This window comes from Tursiops truncatus, chromosome 19 (assembly GCF_011762595.2).
Source record: "Tursiops truncatus isolate mTurTru1 chromosome 19, mTurTru1.mat.Y, whole genome shotgun sequence".
In the NCBI taxonomy this organism is placed as follows: domain Eukaryota; kingdom Metazoa; phylum Chordata; class Mammalia; order Artiodactyla; family Delphinidae; genus Tursiops; species Tursiops truncatus.
The window spans coordinates 17427128-17447988 of NC_047052.1; the positions used below are offsets into that span (position 1 = coordinate 17427128).

The 20861-nt window shown below is 40.3% G+C and overlaps 1 protein-coding gene and 1 pseudogene across 2 annotated transcripts in view; one reads left to right on the forward strand and one right to left on the reverse strand.

Moving 5' to 3' along the window:
- Window positions 1–3064: 3064 nt before the first annotated feature.
- SNTB2 (syntrophin beta 2) overlaps window positions 3065–20861 on the reverse strand; it is a 102485-nt gene continuing 84688 nt past the window's right edge. The window contains exons 6-8 of one of the 2 annotated variants that reach the window (XR_002176458.3): window positions 11944–12128; window positions 9873–10171; window positions 3065–7472 (exon numbers count right to left, since the gene is read on the reverse strand). Coding sequence is in view for 1 of the 2 variants with exons in the window: in XM_019935606.3 (XP_019791165.1) it covers window positions 10079–10171; window positions 11944–12128 (278 nt within the window). In the remaining variant the exon portion in view is untranslated. Of the gene's footprint in view, window positions 10172–11943; window positions 12129–20861 lie in introns of both variants that reach the window. The other variant, XM_019935606.3, reaches the window with a different exon arrangement.
- Window positions 17022–17597, forward strand: LOC117309272 (ferritin heavy chain pseudogene; annotated as a pseudogene).

Below are 20861 nucleotides of genomic sequence, written 5' to 3' on the forward strand. Positions count from 1 at the left end.
TCCAGGGGCCTGGCACAAGACAGATACTCAATATCTGCTGGAAGAACTAATAATTAACTAAAGAATTAATAAGCAAACAAAAGAGAGGGAACTAACGGGTGGATAAGCATGAAACAGAGAAACTGAGAACATATTAACTCCACTTACTTGATAGGCTGTTCCAGATGGAAGACAGAATTAAAATGAAAAGTCCCTACAATTAGAGAAGTTTGTATTAGCCTGCTAAGGCTGCCATAACAAGATACCACAGGGTGGCTTAAACAATAGAAATATATTTTCTCACAGTTCTGTAGGCTAGAAGTTCAAGATCAAGGTGCTAGCAGGGTTGGTTGGTTTCTTCTGAGGCCTCTTTTCTAGGCTTGCACATGGCCACGCTTTTGCTGTGTCCTCAGAGAGTCTTTGTTCACATGAGCCATGGTATCTCTTTTTCACATTTCCTCTTCTTATAAGGATACCAGTCAGATTGGATTAGGGTCCATCTTAATGGGATCATTTTAACTGGATCACCTCTTTAAAGGCTCTATTTCCAAATACATTCTGAGGCGCTGAGGGTAGGGCTCAATGTATGAATTTTGGTGGGATACAGTTCAGCCCATAGCAAGGGCTGGCGGGGTTGAGTTCCACTGGCTGTGTTCATCTTCCCTTTGTTCTGCCTACTCTGCTCTGACCTCTTGCTTAGCTTGTCTTGCGTGAGCCTGCTGTCCAGACGCTGACTGCTTTACAAGGCAGAGCTTCCGGGAGGAAGCCCCGCCTCCTAGAGGAACTTCTGTCCTTCCGATGGGAAACCAGAACTCCTCCCCATCCCACTGGATCACTGGTCGTTGACTTTCTTCTAGGATGCTAGCTTGAAAACAGGCTCTGAGGACACCTCAGTTCTGCAGTGGTGTTGCCATTGCTGGGGTGGAGGTGTGAATGAAGGAAGGAAAGGGGGAATAAAGGCACTAAATCTAAGTTATTTGTGGGCTGGCACATGGAGCACGTTTAGGCTTGATTCTGAATCAGATCAATAACTTCATGTTCTTTTTCACTAGAGCAGAACTCAGCTCCCACATTTTAAGGAGAAAGTCATTGACTTGCAAATGCCCAATTCCATTTGCTCTTTTTATTTTTAAGTAGTTGATTTACAATGTTGTGATAGTTTCAGGTGTACAGCAAAGTGATTCAGATATATATATATATTTTTTCAGATTCTTTTCCATTATAGGTTATTACAAGATACTGAATATAGTTCCCTGTGCTATGCAGTAGGTCTTTGTTGTTTATCTATTTTATATATAGTAGTGTGTATCTATTAATCCAAAACTCCTAATTTATTGCCCCCCCTTCCCCTTTGGTAACCGTTTGTTTTCTATGTCTAACTCTATTTCTCTTTTGTAAATACATTCATTAGTATCATTTTTTTAGATTCCACATATAAGTGGTATCATATATCTGTCTCTCTTTCTGACTTACTTCGCTTAGTATGATAATCTCTAGGTCCATCCATTTTACTGCAAATGGCATTATGTCATTCTTTCTTATGGCTGAGTAATATTCTGTTGTATATATGTACCACATCTTTATCCATTCCTCTGTCGATGGACATTTAGGTTGCTTCCATGTCTTGGCTATTGTAAATAGTGCTGCTATGAACACTGGGGTGCATGTATCTTTTTGAATTAGAGTTTTTATCTTTTCCGCGTATGTGCCCAGGAGTGGAATTGCTGGATCTCATGGTAAATTTATCTATAAGTTTTTTAAGGAACCTCCACACTGTTCTCCATAGTGGCTGCCCATTTGTTCTTTCTTGCACAGCACTTTTCTATATTGGGTTCTGTTGATGCTGAGGATGTGGCACTTGTTGTAAACCCAAGCTTGGACCAGTGAATCAACTCTCCTTAGCCAATACAACCTCATAAAATCAGACTATACAAACTCCAGCATTCTAGGGCTCATGCCAAGCAGTAGGTTCTGAGCAATTTGTTAAGAAGCTTCTTGGTTGGGGGCATGAACAGTGTGGAGGAGGAGGAATAAAAGCAAGGTTCAGGGCTTCCCTGGTGGCGCAGTGGTTAAGAATCCGCCTGCCAATGCAGGAGACACGGGTTTGAGCCTTGGTCCAGGAAGATCCCACATGCCGCGGAGCAACTAAGCCCGTGCACCACAACTACTGAGCCTGCGCTCTAGAGCCCGCGAGCCACAACTACGGAAGCCCACGTGCCTAGAGTCCATGCTCCAACAAGTGAATGGACAAGAGAATGCAACAAGAGAAGCCACCGCAATGAGAAGTCCATGCACCACAACGAAGAGTAGCCCCCGCTCGCTGCAACTAGAGAAAGCCCGCGTGCAGCAACGAATACCCAACACAGCCAAAAATAAATAAATAAAATAAATAAATTTATAAAAAACAAGGTTCAGATGAGTAACATTTTGGAGAGGTAGGGCCAGGGCAAAATTCTGCTGAGATATCACACAAAGTGACTGATACTGAAATAAATGGAGCAGTGATCTCCAAACATGATTCTTGAGAAACCATCTCTCACTTGCCCCTCCTCTGTGTGACTCAAAGTTTGATAAAGCTCAGATTGATCCAGTGATTAAGCTCCCATCACACAGATGGTCAGTGGTAGAACTACAACCGAAACTAAGTTTTTAAGAGTTTGGAGTTGTCCTAAATCTGTTTAAAAATGGCACCAGAAGAGGCTAAGATGTGACAACCAAACACATGTGATACTGGATAGGATCCTGTGCCATAAGGGAAAAGGAGACATTGTTGGGACGATTGGAGCACTTAAATGGGGTCTGTGGATGGGTGGTAGTGTTGTACCAAAGTTGACTTCCTGATTGGGAGGGCTGTAGGGTGGCAGTACAGGAGAATGTCCTTGTGTTTGTAAAGTACACACTAGAGAATTTAAGGGTGATGAGCATCATGGCAGAAAAAGACAAGAGAAGGTAATGGAACAAATGTGGTAAAATGTTAACAACTGGGAAATTTGGGTGACACGGATGTAGGAGTTCTTTGTACTGTTCTTAAACCTTTCCTGTTTAAGTTTGAAACTATTTTAACATTAAAAAATGAAAAAAAAAATACAAGTCTAAAAGCAGTTCTTTTATTTACAGTATAAAGGTTACAAAGGTATATATGTATTTATATATATAATACCCTTAAGTTGCAAATTTCATTGTAATGTACAATGCTCTATGTTGATGTGCAACTCAAGGGAAAGTGTTGTCTATGCATTATACTTACACAGTACACATAAAGCTTATTATTACGAACACAAATACTGCCCTGTTTTATGCCATGGGTTTTGATTTGGTAGTCTGGTGATGCCAGAAGACTTGAGACCTAAATTTTAAACAACACTTAAAAAGAAGTCTTGTTTAAATACAGGGTTCCAAAAGGAAGGAAAACACCAGATTATCACATACTTCTAATTCTTTGTAGAAGTGTCATCCTAGCTTTCTAAGTCTTAATACTTGAAAAAATGAGAGTTGCGTAGGACAGAATACATACAAGAGGGTATAATAAAAGTTTGCACAGATTAGCCAAAACAGGCCTTTATAGGTAGTGGTTTGCCACATTATTTTCTAAAGGACCTTGGGTCTGGTACCACAAGGGAAACAGATTCTTTGGGCACCCAGGTCTTATCACGCTGAATCCATCCAACAGACTGTAAACATAACACTGGAGTCCTAACTAGAGAAAAACAATCAGAAATTGGTTCTTATGATAGGGCAGGTTTGCTTTAAGGTGTGAAGAGTATCATCAAGATTGATGATCGTGCCAAACCCAAAACTTAGTTTAGATCATTTCTCCTCCTCCAAATTCTGTTAATTCACAAAACAGAGGTGAAAAAATGTAACTGACACCCACCTGAACAGGACTGAGATAGAAGGAAAGCACTTCTTCCAACCTAGGAGGAACAGACACTTAACATGACAATACTTATGTGCTGGTTCCAATAGTATACAATCATTAGCACCTGATTGTCAAAGGGCAGGTTTAAAGTAAAGACCAAGACATTGAAGGCATGACCTAATTTGTGTGCACAACTCCAGGACGCTGAAAACCAAGGGGAAGGAGCCCATGAGACTGTGTTCCCTAAGCCATTCCAATCACTGACCTCTCAGGGCCTTTCTGGGCATGACAAAGGATGTTGCCTGAAAGGCTGCCTCTAGTGATAGATGGAAGGCAAGCTAGATGGAAAGGGACTGTTACTGAAGGAAAATATGGAAAAATTCACACAACTGCTCTTATTTTTTTTTAGGTGCCCTTTCTACTGAGTTTGAATGTCTGAGTGTTCTAGAATAAGTGGAATTTTGCTAAGTTTTAAATATCTTCATTATTTTGATCTCTCAAATGGAGCAACAGTCCATCTACCACATGTAAGGACTTTCAGCAAATGAGATGTTTAAAGGCTGCAAATGTGAAAATGACTAGGTCAGCACAATCTATAAAGTGGGTAGATGAAATATACATTTATCTTTTCTCTTTACAGTTAAAAGAAACTTTTCTTTAAAAAGACTTTCTCATTGATCCACTTTGGGCAATAGAGCTAACTTTTTGTCGTTGTTGTGATTTATCTTACTAAGGATATTCTACACTAGTCTCCTTCACAAACTAAAGCCTGATTTTGAATTAAAAAATGATGCATGATGAAAAGACCAACCTACTAAAATGTGCTTGGAGTTCTTTCATGCTAGCATGGATCAAAGACTGAGCATCCTGTTAAATATTTTCCAATTTGCCAGATAAGCAGAACTGCAAATGCTTTGGTAAAAATATGAGGTGGTTAATTACTTAACCTCTGACTGATAAATAGATGGCATGGTGTGATTGAGAAGTAATGGATTATGTGCTACTTGAGGGCAGGAACTTTCTTTTGGACCTTTCAGAGTGCCTGTGCAGAACTGTACATTAATAAATGCTTATTAGATGAAAGAATCCATGAATTAATATATCATTAATTAGGTTTGCAGTTTCAAAAATTTCTCTAGGGTCCCAAAGAACCTTTTGTCTATTCATAAGAGACTTCTATCACTTTGGAAGAGGTGATAATCAGGTTCCAAAGGTGTACATGTGACTAGGATAAAGAGGGACTCAAAAACTTTTGCATTTGTGTCAATGGCAGGGAGGTAAGATTATTACAAAACTGAGTAAAGTACTTACAGGACTCAGAAGTTAGAAATCTACCACAATACCTAATCTTACAATAAAATGAAGTATCATTTCTCTGTTATATCCTTTTAATTTCAACTAATCTATTTTGTGGCAATTCAAGGATTACAGTTCATTTGGTAGATTTTTGTTGACTACAATCAAATGTTCATTGGAGAGCAAGCAATCATTTACAAACAGCATATTTATGCATTATATCAAATGTAGATTCACTTTTAAAACCAGAATATGCTTTGGTTCAGTCACCTAAAATGGAAAGGAAGAATAGAGGTGACAAGAAATTAAGCTCACGTTTATCAAGTTTATAAAAGAAGAAATCTTGTTAAAATATTTTTCAAGTTAATACACAACAACCATTCTTCCAGTTGGCAGTTTAACTAGTGTCAAAAAGAGACGTGTTCTATTGTCTATTAATTGTACCTTACTTTAACTTGAAATTATCACTGATCTGCTAGATGTGTGTATGTGTGTGCTTTAGAGAAAGGGTTTCAAATCAACCACTTAAGTAGTCTATTACTAGTATAAAATAAATTTCACTGAATATCCTTATACCATAGGAATAGCTATATTGCTCAAAACACATAATCCTGATATACAGCATAATTATTTTAGAATTGTCTGTCATCACACATTTATTGAGTGTCTCTATGCCCAGCACAGTGAAATATATAGCTTAAAAAGGGGGGCAGGGGTTGGGGGACTGCTGCTGTCAGTTTTTAAAGACAGTATATATAACAAAATAATTGTAGATTATCAAAAAATTAAAATAGGGACACAGAGAGAATGGTAGCAGATGTCAGAGTCCTCTACTTTGATCTAATGGAGAAAAAAAAAAAAGCCACAATAAGAATTCAAATTTAAATGAAAGAGATTTCCAATCTCAAGGTAGGATATAATACCACCTGGCACGTAATATACCTGATAGAGATACATAAAACAAATGAATATGACTATAATCAAATTGAACTTAAAGTTTAAGCAGAATCCCAAAGAAGTCTCTTTTCCTTACACAGATACGCAGATCTCAATATGCTTTGAGACCAAAGAGATCCAGCATTTTACTTCATTGGATATTGAAAGAAAACGACCTTTGGCTTTCTAACCAGCCATTTCATTCATGGCGTCAACAGTGGATGGCAGCGACATGAAAATGTATGCTAGATATTTGGATGGTTTAAATATTATGTACAATCAATAGCTTATAACCAGTGAAAATAATAAGAACATAATTCAGCATAAGTGTCTAAGATACAAAATAAGCAGAGAAAGTGCTTAAGTCTACAGGTCTTCCCTGAAAGCTTCAAATATGTTTAACTCTTTGAGTAAGTAGGGCTTTTAATAGATTTTGCATAGCAGCTTACATGATAATTTGAATTAAAAATATGGATATAAATTAAACAAGGAGACCTGGAGGTTCTCTCAAAATTAAAAAAATCCATTATAACCTTTTCTCAAAAGTGGACATACTTTTATCCATCAAAACCATTTACAATGAAATGTGTTTTTTCTAGGAGAAACATAGTCTTGTCCAGATTCCACACAGTTTAAATTTTTTTTAAAGAGTAAATTTTGGTTTATTAGCTAAGTGCATTTAATCGGCTAAAAAAGGCTTTGTTACCATTCTGTTAGGAGGATAAATTAAGAAAATAATCAGTAACAACTTTAATCATGTGTTGGTTAGAGTGATTTTTCCACTTATAAAAATATAATAAATAATTTGATCCCTCCTGCATGCAATAATTGTCAATAACAAACTTTGTGAGAGTACAGATGATAAAAACAAGCACTATCAGACTTTAGCTAGCCTAAAAAGTGCTAAAACATGGCTTTAAAATAGATGAATGCCATTTAAAGTAGTATTTTTGATTCCTGTACATGTCCCAATATTTAATCTGAAACTCTACTAGGTAGCTGAGTTTATAGTTACAACTACCTAATAAATACTGTATAAACATACATTAAAGTATTTCTTCATATAAAATATTAGATACTAATTTCCAGGTAAGATTTGTTTGAAGACTTCAGGAAAGGACTCACCTTTTCCAGAAAAAGTATAATTGAGCCTTTTCTTCCTTTCCTTTTTTTTTTTTTTTTTTTTTCCGGGGGGAGAGGGAGCGGAGACGTTTTAGAGAATGAGGAGGAAGAATTTTCACACACCAATTGGCTGCTCGTAGGCGTCTGTGTGGAATGTGGAGAAGACGTCTAAGCCCCGGTTCCCGAGGGCACGAGGAGTGTCCATCGGAATGAGGGGGCACTACTATGCAGCTCCTTTCCACTCTACACATGGAAGCCCACCACATTCTCAACAATTTTCCTATTTCAAAATGAAAAAGAAGTGAAAAGTCAGCTGTTCTATAAAAGATGTGAAATATCAAAAATGCCCCTCTTCAGTTATCACTTGAAAATAATTTGCCACATTCTGGCATCTTAATACAAAATACCTATTTATCAAGGCTGTCCCATTCATAAAAAGCACTTCATTTGTGGTTTGAAAATCCCACAAACACAATTAAAGAACAACCTGGTCACCCATGATTGGAAAGCTGCTGAAGTATGTTAAACAAGCAGCTGAAGGGCTCTTGCTCTTGGGGCGCTAGTGGTCAAAGGAAACCCTCCATACACTTTCATTTCACATCAAGACTCAAAAGATACTAGAAACCTATGGATCTTGGTGCTATGACAGCTAAAGCTTGAGCAAAATGAGCCGAAATGCACACAATGCTTACCTCTCCTGCCCACATTTTAATCATACCTTTTAACAGATCTTTTTCATAGAAGGAATGAGCAGCGTGGCTCAGAAGTTCTCCCAGAAAATATTCTCAGTGGCTTAGCCTTTCATACTAACACAGAAAACCTCACCAAATGGCTTTGCTGCAAAAGTCTGTGACTGCATTGTTCGACTTCTCAGATTAATAATACTCTCACTGCCAAAAGTGTCTAAGCTCCCTTATCTGAGGGTATTGTGTGTTGAAATTCTGCTTCCAGAAACCATAGCTGGATCTTCAAGATTCTTTCTTCTCTGATTTGCAAACGTATGCCAGATGGAACCAAACTTAGATTTATGAATTTTCAAAACATAAAAAAGCTCTTAAAAGATATATTCTAGTCTAGATTTCAATTTCCAGTTTTAAGTAGATCAGACTTTGGGGACTGGAGCTGGGGGAAAAACTCATTTATGGGGCAGAGGGAAGACAATGAGGTTACAATGTCCAACTAGAACTCTCTCTGCTCATGAGTCTGCTCTTTTATATGTCCCACCTATAGGTCAGTCTGCACTCAAACCAAATAGCTCTTGCTTTGCAAATAGTACATTTGTGGGTTTTTGGGTTTTTTTTTCTTTTTCATCTTTGGACTGCTACCCTTCTCCACCCTCCATAGTGCTCACGTCCTCTTATGGCATTCCTGATAACTCTAGTAAATGAGAACTATTCCTAGAACTTTCTTCAGAGAGCAGAGAGAACATCAAAGTCAGTGTTACCTTTTCTTTCAGATCTGGGGACTGTGCTAACCTTGACATTTTATATAGCTATTATACTATTTTAAATGTTTTCAGATACATACTCCTTCATAATTAGGAAAAAGAAGCTGAGTTCTCCAGTACTACAAAATCAGCAATCTTACTGCTGCTATGTGCTAATGATGATATCTGACAACGCTTAGCAAAGCCCAGGTAGCTGTTCCATGGTCTCATCACCCTGCCCATTGTAGGATGCATCACTGAGCCAGCACTGAATTAGAGTTGCTGACGGATGCCACTCTGTTGCCACAGAGGGAGAGGGCCAGGGCCAGGATCCTGCATGGGCTCACACAGCTCAAAGCAATGTGCCATGATGTTTGTGCTAAAGAGCGAGCTGGCTTCACTGACAAAGTGTACTCTTTCAACAAGCTGGCTCTCCAGGATTTGTCTTCCTTAAAGAGATCTGCCAACTAAAAAAGATACCGCACTAAGGAAACCCACCGCAAAAATTATTCTTCAATATTAGATAGATGATCTCCCTGGAATGGCAGTGATATCCAGTAATTCAAACTAATAAAGCTCCACTAACCCTAACCAAAGGCACATTTGGTAAGCAATAAAAAATGGCTTAGGCTAAAATGAGGATTTTCTTTTAAAATAAATCTTATCCCCTGGCTCCTACAAAAGATAAAATCAGAAAATCCTAAAACAAGCAAAACTTTTCTTTCAAAGCAGTGGTTTCCAACTTGTTTTTCAAGTTGGTCACTACTAGAAAGGGAGTGGAAGGCAAGGTAAATCAAATCTGGCAAGTTCTAAGTCTTAAAGTTAGCACTTATGAGTGGCAAAGCTTGTGATGCAGTGGGAAGTGATGGCCAGGGTGGGATGCAGGGAGAGCCATGACAGATGAAGAACCCTTTGGTGATGCAATTCAAGGACTTCCTAGGGTAGAACGAGTAAGTGAAGACAGTAAAATCCAACAAAATGTATAAACTATATGGAGTGACCAAGAAGCACGGGCTGCTGCAAACTAGCACCTGGTTAGAGATAGCTGTCCTAAGCAAAAGATCAAGGCTAAGCCTGAAACAAATTCTATTGGAAGAAGAAGAAAAAGAAAAAAAAAGAAACTATTAGATGTTTGATTATGTCCAAAAAGAAAAAGAATGAGCCACCCTTCTTATCAAGGGAAATAAACCTAATTACCTAGAAACCACATTAGGAAACTAGACAATAAATCAACAGCCTTATTTTGCAGCTTACTAGAGTCCTAGAATTTCTGGCAAGGTAGTTTGAAAAAGGCAAGCACTTCTTTAAACATGGTTACAGTTCAGCAGTGATTTGTAGGTCCTTGTCAAGGCACTGTGCTGGAGGAGAGAGCAAAGAGCTTTCTTTTTGTGCTTTTTTTTTTTTTTGAGGTGGAAATACTTCTTGTGACATTCAAGGCTCTTTACTGATTTTTTTGCTGCTCATACAAGCAGTCCCATGCGAGTGACTTTGGCCGACAAGAATGTGTGCAACACAAATACTATCGGCTTCGGACAGGAGTGCAGGTCCATGGTCTGTGGAGAAAGGACATTAATTATCACTGCTATATACAGATGCTTTAATAAACAAACATGCAAAATAAACAAATTTGGACATGATGTTCTACTTTTTAAAAAGAACTTGGATAATGGATGTGCCAGATTTATGGCAACTCTTCGGAACTTAGAGCCGCAAATGGAAGTGTACTCTGAAGTAAGGTTATTCTATGTCAAAATTAAACACCAGTGTGAAATTTCACATCCACAATTAGGACACTATTGGTGGTGTACTAGATTTCACCATGCCACGTAGGAAGATGTAAAGGAAAGAGGAATATCCTATATGGAAACCACTGACTGTAAGTATATTTCCCAGGGGGAATCACAGTAAATTCAGCTGAAGTGTGACCATCTATGTGTATGATTTTTGATACCCCTTATCGGTTTGTGGTGGGAATGACAACTCTTGAAGCTAGCTGGGAGGGCTAGTTATACCTTTCTAAGCACAGGTCTCTAATTTGGACAGCTGACATCAGATGAACAGGCTTTTGAAGTCCATGGCTATCCATAGTTTCCTAAAGGTTCATCATTTAAAATAAGATTTCTAGGGCTTCCCTGGTGGTGCAGTGGTTGAGAGTCCGCCTGCCAATGCAGGGGACACGGTTTCGTGCCCCAGTCCGGGAAGATCCCACATGCTGCGGAGCGCCTAGGACCATGAGCCATGGCCGCTGAGCCTGCGCGTCCGGAGCCTGTGCTCCGCAACGGAAGGGGCCGCAACAGTGAGAGGCCCGCGTACCGCAAAATAAATAAATAAATAAATAAAAATAAAATAAAATAAGATTTCTAGCCACAGTTTTCTCATTTGGAGTTTGAACTTCATTATCCCTAAGATCTGTTTCAGTTCTAAAATTTCAAGATTCTGTTTTTCAAATTTACACCTATCGTGACTGTGTCAATGGACATAAGATTTCACGTATAAGACAAGACTTGAACTACTGGCTCAATACTGATAAGAGAGAAATGGCATGACTTTGACTTCTTTATCATGATTTCTGATTTCTAAAGTACACTTGACACACTTCTCTAGTTCTCCAAGGGGACTCATGAATTCCTGTTGATATTTCCTTTAAAGGACAAGGAAGTCAAAAAAGATGATGGCGGGCTTCCCTGGTGGTGCAGTGGTTGAGAGTCCGTCTGCCGATGCAGGGGACACGGGTTCGTGCCCCGGTCCGGGAAGATCCCACATGCCGCAGAGCGGCTGGGCCCGTGAGCCATGGCCGCTGAGCCTGTGCGTCCGGAGCCTGTTTTGCGCAACGGGAGAGGCCACAACAGTGAGAGGCCAGTGTACCGCAAAAAAAAAAAAAAGATGATGGCTGTATGTACATATCTCCATATCTTTTTTTTCTGATCAGCAGAATTTCTGTAGCAACTGTCACTTTATTACTTTTAACTCTTATCCCAACAAATTGCTGATAATATCAATGGATAGAATTCATTTATTAAAGTTTGCCAGGTTTAGTATTTTGTACCTTATATTTGTTAAAAGCCTGTTTCTTAAAATGGCTATTTATTTTTTCTTTCTAAAATTCAAACAAAACTTTTAAAAAAGGGAATGATTTCCTAATGTGGGAAAAAAACCCAGTGAAACCCCAAAACCAAACCCATGCATCTTTGAAAACTGAAGAATTTCCTGGCTCCAAATGGAATATCAGTCTGTAAGCCCATAATTTTCTATAGAAGAGGTAAGAAGCAATAGGAAGAAAGAGAATACCTATTAGAATAAACATGTTTTTCAGAAACACGCTTACCAGTTCTCCCTCAGGACCACCAAAATCCAGATACAGATTTCTGATGCCATCATCAGCAGACATTTTCAGCCTTTCGAAGGGGTAGCGGTACAATATGCTGCTGGAACCTCCATTTTCCCTGGAGATAGTGAACCCACTTTCATAGTGGACAGTGAGTCTTACCTCTTGGCCATTTAATGTGCAGCCTATTGAAGACAAGAAAAAACATCATTAATAAAGTTACTACTTCAGTTAGAAAATGATAAAGGCTTCTCCTGACTTCTAAAAAGGGAAAAGAATCTTCTTGAGAATGTGTGATACCTAACCTATTTGGAACATCCTGAAGTGAGTCTTGTTTTGGTCACTCAAGTCAACATCTTATTTGAGATGAGGAAGAATTTCCATAACTTTCCTTGACATCTGATCTGATTCAGTTCAATTCAGTGAGTACCAAGTGAATACTTGTGCTGACAGTAGGCTGTATATGGTACTGGAAAAGTAAGAGGTATGGTCCCTGCTCTCAACACCTCACAAACGACAGGCATAGACATGAAATCCCTAACTGCTTAAGGTAGATGGTATAGAACATGACTGAACACCAAACTGAATAAGGCCAAAGTCAAGGAAAGGTTTCCTGGAGATGGACTTGAGAAAGGCCCTAAAAAACGGTCACACTTGATAGGTAGTGAGAAGTAAGAATAAGGTTTCAAGTGGGCAAGAAGGAGGAACAACCAAAGGAGAAACAGCACCTTTCAGGGTAGTAACATGGATTGGTTGGTATTTGAGAAGTCACACTGTCAGTCCTATAAAAGATAAAATTCAGAAGATATATCTGAATTGATGGGACCAAAAAAACCGATCATCAAGACAGGCAAATGTCTTCTGTCAAGACTGGTGAAGTCCCTGTTTCACTAACACTTGAGCGGTTTTGTTGTCAGTACAGAGGCTACAAGTGAAAGGCCCTCTGCGACATGGGAATTAACATAGTCCTCTGAGCTGAGTTTACAATCACCTAAAGGACCAGAGTTGAGTGAGGCTTGGTCACTGTGAACAGGAAGAATGGCTCCCAAACAAGCAAGTCCTCATACCCAGACCAATGTATCCTTGCGCTGGACACGAAAAACACTCAATTAGTCAAGGCAGCTGGCATGTTCAAGAAATAAGGAAAAGGAATAACAAATATTGGCAGGGTCCCTTTTCAGCACTACTCGAATAGGAGAGTTTTGAACAGAGAACTTTGAATATTAATTACCTTCAGAAAAGGAACCTGGTGGGGGGGACATGGATAAAATTAACTACCTGTGGAAGTAATCTAATGCAATAATCTCTAAATGACTGGCTGAGGGGTTTGGAAGGAGAACAAAAAGATCCCAATCAAGGCAACCAGGGTACAGTTTTCAAGAGAATTTTATTCTATTAATATCCCTGAAGCTATAACTTAGTAGGGTATTGAGGTCTGATGAGAAGAGACGGGTCAGTTCTAGTCTAGAAAAGAAATGCTCAAAGAATGAGGTCCACCCAAGTCCTTACAGCACTGGCTGGCGAAGGTCCAGTGCAGGCAGGGGAGGATTTCTGCCTGCAGGTGTGTCCCTAGTGGAGGGAGATCTGGCCATCAAAGGCAGCCATCAAAGGCAAGCCATTAATCCTCAACAAGCTTTTTGTATAAGAGATTTCTTAAATGTTCTGCTTAGGATTGTTTCCCCTCAGGAGGGAAGGAAAGGAAAGGAAAGGACAGCAAATGTCAGTGTCTGTGTGTGTTACTTTAAAAAAACAGAATACTGTTTAAGATTACCTCAACCTTGAAAAGGAGAAGTAAAGGTCATACTGAGTATGTTTAGGTTTAGAACTCAGTTTGTCGAAACTTATAATACCAGATAATTTTGAATGAGAATATGAACTGGCCATAAAAATGTTGTGCCTAATAGTCTTAGTTAAATGGCTTCTCCCTGAATAGTAATAAAACAGTTGAGGCAATGTGATTGCCTCACCCTCAGAGGGTCTCAGGAGTAATGAACCAAAGAGAAATAAGCCTCTGACTCTGATTTTAATGGGGGCGGTGGGGGTGGTGGGGGTGGGGGAGGGAGGGAGGGAGGGAGGGAGAGAGAGAGAGAGAGAGAGAGAGAGAGAGAGAGAGAGAGAGAGAGAGAGAGAGCGAGAGAGAGAGAGAGAGAGAGAGAGAGAGAGAGAGAGAGAGAGAGAGAGAGAGAGAGAGAGAGAGAGAGAGAGAGAAGGGCAGGCACCTATGAGAAGTGGCCCTATTCTGATGGGACAGAATCTGGGCCTCATTAACAAAGCTCTGAGCTGGTCCAGGTGGCTTATTATAACCATCCTGATGTCTTTTTTTAAAAAATAAATTTATTTATTTATTTATTATTTTTGGCTGTGTTGGGTCTTTGTTGCTGTGCGCGGGCTTTCACTAGTTGCAGCGAGCGGGGGCTACTCTTTGTTGCGGTGTGAGGGCTTCTCATTGTGGTGGCTACTCTTGTTGTAGAGCACGGGCTCTAGGCACGCAGGCTTCAGTAGTTGTGGCACACGGGCTCAGCAGTTGTGGCTCGTGGGCTCTAGAGCACAGGCTCAGTAGTTGTGGCACACGGGCTTAGTTGTTCCGCGGCATGTGGGATCTTCCTGGTCCAGGGATCGAACCTGTGTCCCCTGCATTGGCAGGCGGATTCTTAACCACTGCGCCACCAGGGAAGTCCCCATCCTGATGTCTTGATTCAACTAAAATCCTTTTGGAGGACTATAAATCCATTATCCACCTCAATTTAGAGATAAGAAGTGGTAAGAAATTTTTTTTTTGGCTGCGCCTCATGTCATGCACGGTATTAGTTCCCAGACCAGGGATCGAACCCGCGCCCCCTGCAGTGGGAGCACAGAGTCCTAACCACTGGACCACCAGGGAATTCCCAATGGTAAGAAAATTAATATACTAATTTTATTGACAGGGTAGTTATTAGAAATATTAAAAGACACACAACAGCAGCATTCAAGGACAATCATAGGACATCAAATATTGAAGTTTAAAAGAGAGGAAGAAACTACAGTTTTTGAGGTAATCAAGGGAGGGAGATAAACAGTCAGCACTCAGAAGTGGGTGCTTTGTGCTCTTTGTGTCGGGTACATCGTGGATTGATGGTGGGCAGAGCTGAAGATAAGGGAAGCAACCTCATGAGCCTGGACTCAGAATAATCTGAAAACATACGTGAAGACTAATTGTCCAGTGGAATTGTGAATTATGTTTTAGTTTTTTTGGTTTGTTTGTTCATTAATTCATTATTCATATTAAAAAAAAATTCTCTGCTCTCATAAGGCAGCAGAGAAGACAGACAGGTAATCACAACCAATCTATACTGGAAAAAAAATGGTTTTGAGGACATATTATGTCAGACACTGTGTTAGGTGCAGGGAGATACAGAGCTGAACAAAAGATGGTTCCTGTTTAGACAAGTGAGAAAGAAAAGGAAATATGGATACAGCAGAATGAAGTAAGTGCTATAATAGAGAAATGGACAAAATACTGTGGGAGGATAGAGGAGGGGGAAGTAGATAAACTCTGGGCAATTGGAAAAGGCTTAATAGAGGTACTATTTCAATTAGGTTTAATAAAAAGTACTTTGTTGGGTGTGTACTGTACACAATAATTAGTTATCATGAATTTTAACTCATCTAAAAATGAAAATAATAAACTTTCAGGGTTTTTCAGAAAAATTTATTACCAAGTAATATGCAAAACAGCCAACCTCATCTCTTCTCTAATTCCTCTCACCCCAAGACCTTCAATACCCACCCACAATCTGGGGTAGGGGTCAGGAACAAAGTGATGATCAGCGGTGGGGTGGGAGACAGCAGAGGAGCAAGGCCTATAAAACCACATAAAACCAGGAATCTCGAGTTTCCCACATGTACTCATCCAAGCTCAGGCATTCTAAACAAAGTTCACTGATGAGACCTTATATGATGAATAAGCTGCACTTGAAAATTCTCTGACTTCACCTTTAAGGTTTCAATTATTGTACCCATTAATTTTTTAAATAATAGCTTTATTGAACTGTATGGTATCACTTATATGTGGAATCTAAAACATACAACAAACTAGTGAATATAACAAAAAAAGAAGCAGACTCACAGATACAGAGAACAAACTAGTGGTCACCGAGGTGCGGGGGGGGGGGGCCACATAGGGGTCGGGGGGGGCAGGCACAAACTACTGGGTGTAAGATGGGCCCAAGGATATACTGTCCAACATGGGGAATATAGCCAATATTTTGTAATAATTGTAAATGGAAAGTAACTTTTAAAATTGTATAAATTTTTTTGAAGTTAAAATAAACAGACTCTTGGGAGAGCATGGGGGAGGAAGACTGAGTGAGGCATTGAGGGGAACCCTAGAAATAGATGGAGGCAGAGAATGGAGGTTCAGAAGAGGAAGAGGAGGAGACAGAGGGAGACTGCAGGAGTTAAGCCCCGAGGAGGGCTATGTTCCACTTCGCTTGGAAGAAGACCCAGGAGGACCACGGGTGAGCTCACAGCGTACCCGAGGACTGTCAGAAATGAAGGGGCTGCTGCACGGTGACCCCCCGGACCTCACCGAAACCCAGGACAGATGACAACGGTCACTGTCACGCCTGACAGTTATTTCTCTGTTTGCTTCCTGACAAGCCTGTGACAACTTGAGGGTAGTGAGTAGCTATTCTATTTAAAATGTTCATTAAACTGAATTCACTGAATTTTTTCCCTTTTCTCCCTCAAAATGTAGAATGTCACATGGTATTTTTTAAAAAAAGTTTTATTGACACATAATTCACATACCCTACAATTTACCCATTTCAAGTATAAAACTCAATGGTTTTTAGTGTATTCTGAGTCGTACACACTCATTTATTTTTAATACATAGTTTTGACTCCTTAATCGTATAAACGATTCTGGACGCAGTCTTCGCAGAGAGTCGCCGCGGTTTCCTGCTTCAACAGTGCTTGGACGGAACCCGGCGCTCGACCCCCGCTCTGGCCGGCCGCTCAGCGCCAGCCCTCGCCACCACCTCACTGCGCCCTCCGGCCGCCCCAAGGTCCCCGCCGCCGCCTCTCTTCCGCCGCCCGCCATGACGACCGCGTCCCCCTCGTAGGTGCGCCAGAACTACCACCAGGGCTCGGGGGCTGCCATCAGCCGCCAGATCGACCTGGAGCTCTACGCCTCCTAAGTCTACCTGTCCGTGTCATACTATTTTGACCGCGATGATGTGGCTTTGAAGAACTTTGCCAAATACTTTCTTCACCAGTCTCGTGAGGAGAGGGAACATGCTGAGAAACTGATGAAGTTGCAGAACCAACGGGGTGGTGGAATCTTCCTTCAGGATATCAAGAAACCAGACCGTGATGACTGGGAGAATGGGCTGAATGCAATGGAGTGTGCGCTACACTTGGAAAAAAGTGTGAATCCGTCACTACCGGAACTGCACAAACTGGCCACTGACAAAAATGATCCCCATTTGTGTGACTTCATTGAGACTCATTACCTGAATGAGAAGGTGAAATCCATTAAAGAATTGGGTGACCACGTAACCAACTTGCGCAAGATGGGGGCCCCCGAATCTGGCATGGCAGAGTATCTCTTTGACAAGCACACCCTGGGAAACAGTGATAATGAGAGCTAAGCCTTAGGCTGGCTTCCTGTAGCCACGGGGATGACTTCCCTGCATCAAGGTAGTGCATGCATGTTTGGGTTGCCTTTACCTTTTCTGTAAGTTGTACCGAAACATCTACAAGTTCTTTCCTTAGTACCATTCTTTCAAATAAAGTAATTTGGTACCCCCCAAATAATAATAATATAAACTATTCTGTTTTTCATTTGAAAATCTAGAGTAGTGGTTCTCAACCCATTAAAGTTCCAAAAAACCTTTGGACGTTTTAATGCCCTAGCCTACTGAATTAAAGTCTATGGAGGAAGCAGAAACTAACACACCATTGTAAAGCAATTATATTCCAACAAAGATGTTAAAAAAAAAATAAGATAAAATAAAATCTATGAAGGTAGACCTTAGGTATTGATATTATTAAAAAACTCTGCAGGCTATTTCACAGTGCAGTTGAGGTTGAGAACTACTGATCTAGAGCATTAATGCCTGTTTGGGGGGTACAATTCTAGATGATTAGGCTGACCTTATTTAATTGGGTAAATATAAGACACTGGGATTGGGAAAAGAGGGCCAATCTTTGGGCCCCAGCACAATCCATTATTTTCAGCCCTAGACTTCCCAGGAAATCCTCAAACTAAAATTCTAATATTTTTTCCAGCTTCTCAGTAATATTATATTATAAAATTCTTTATAATGACGGTTTTGGTGTATGGGACTAATCAATGGTTCATTAGGCAAAAAAATAAAAAATTGTTTTTCAGGTTATACAAGTATGATACAACTTTAATAATTCAAACAACATAAAAGTAGCCTGCAATTGCACCTGGTGTTAGGGATGGAGTAAAAGCCGGGGGTGTCTTTGGCACAAATTACTCAGGAATAAAAGGCAATGCCCACTTCAACAGCTAAGATATGGGTATACATCTCCACCCAATTCCTCCTCTCCTCCCTCTGTCCCTCTTCCTGGCTAAGACCAATCCCTCCACCTGTGTTTTGGATCCCATCCACTGGGATCCCAGAAACTGTCCAAGGTTGATTATTCCGTCTTCCTTTTGCATTTTCAACACCTCCCTCTAAGTCAGGTCCCTTCCATTAGCTTTTTTAGATGTTCAGGTCTCTCTCATTATTATAAGAAATGCCACTACTCAACTCTTTACCTTCTTCTTTCTACCACTCCCCTCCCCTCCTCTTCACAGCAAAACGTCTTAAAAGAGCTGTCTACACTCAGTTTATCCATGGTTCACCTTCCATTCAACCCTCAGCCCTCTGCAAGCTGCCAGTGCCATCCCTAAGCGTCTCTCTCCAAGGGCACCAATTATTTCCATGTACCTAAATCTGACCCACGTCTTTAGCTCTTGTCTTGATACTTGTAGGACTCATTGTTGGCTGTCTACCCAGATTTTATTTCTCCATTATTCCTTTACAGCCAAACTCCAATTTTATTCAGGTTTCTAGTCTCTCCTAATGTGTTTCAGGGAAGGACGACCTCAACTTCAAGGGAAGATAGCCTCTGGGCCAGTCAGAGCATAGCCTTCTCCTGGTGACTGCCATTGGTCCAGGGTGTGCATATGAACCTATGACTGAGAAGAGAAGACCCACCCCCCCCTTTACGCTTGCTTTCTCTCTTCTATCTAAAATACATTTCTTAAATGTTTAATCTAATTTTAGAGGGCATTTTCTCTTAATTCCAGCCTAAACCATCCAACTGATACATTTAACCCTACTGGCTATTCCTCTCCTTGAAATCCTCTTCCTTAGGCTTCCATGACACTTACTGTCCTCACCTGCCCTGGTTTTCCTTCTACTGCTCTGGCTACTACTTCACAATCTGCTAAGTGGCAGGGACATTGGCTTTTTCAGACCATGGGGATATTGTTGAGTGTAATTACGTATATTAAAGATAACTTTCTTTAAGTAGTTCCCTAATGGTAAAAAATTTAATAAAGCTAAGAGGAAGAAAAGGCTCATTAACTAATAACAAATAATAATAAATCTCATTGTTACACCAAGATGAATACTGGTAGATACAATCTATGTTTTCTACTTTGTGTCTTTTAAAATGAGAGACTGCTGGTGATTACCAGTGTATCATGAAGAACAAAGACGCTAATGTTAGGACTTTCCTTGTGGTCCAGTGGTTAAGAATCCGCCTTCCAATGCAGGTGACACAGGTTCGATCCCTGGTGGGGGAACTAAGATCCCACATGCCGTGGGGCAACTAAGCCCCGGCGCCACAACTACTGAGCCCACACACTCTGGAGCCTGTGTGCCACAACTAGAGAGAAGCCTGCATGCTGCAATGAAAGATCCTGCATGCTGCAACTAAGACCCGATGTAGCTAAGAATTAATTAATTAATTAATTTTTAAAAAAGGACTCTAATGTCAAAGTAAGTCTATGCTGCAAGTCCTGTTTCTGCTGCTCTGGGGCCAGTTATTTGGTAGCTGGGCTCTGGGGGCTCCAATGTTTCCAGTAAGACCCTTTAGCGGCTGCAGAGCTGTGTTACCCTGGGCTCCTCTGGGCCTTCCAGAACAACCCAGAAGAGAGTGGGTTTTGCAGGGTGGGCTTTCAGTGGGCTGCCCAGGATGCTCTCAAAGAAAGGCTGAGGTAGCATTCTCTGTTACTGCATGGAAAAGCCAGCCCATCAAGTATAATTAGTGGGCTAATCACACTCAAGGGTTATAAAAGAAGAACATGATGCTGTGTTCCTTTCTTATAGCTATTTGGTCAAAGGCATGAAGCAGGTCTTATTTGTTTCTATTTCTCTCATCACAAAGCATAGCACTTTGTAGACAATTAAACACTAAGCATTTGTTGATTTAATGAATTAAGAGAAACTGATAATGTATATGTCCTCCAGGAGTTTAATCTGCCCGTAAGAATAAGTCATTTAGAGGAAGAAATGCAGGGGCTTAAGACACTGCATTTTGAAAGGATTCCAGTTCACGTTCCAGCCACACTAACCCAAATTCCTTTACCTTGAAAATGTAGGTAATAAAACTTGCCTTACAGAGTTGTGTGTTAGGGTTAGATGACACATGTATCTCATTTATGACTTATAACAACCCCAACATGTACTTATTATTCTTTTTGTTTCTGTCTTTCCTACTTCAAAGGAAGGGGCTACACCTACCTTATTTATTTTAGTATAGTCAGTAAAAGCAGAGTATATACTCAATCAATATTTGTTGAGTAAAGGAACAAAAAGGGGTTCAAGAGAATTTCTATGAAATTGAGAACAACATGGTTAAAGCAAACTTTTTTCATATATGCTAACACCACTCTAAATACTTTAAAATGCCCATTT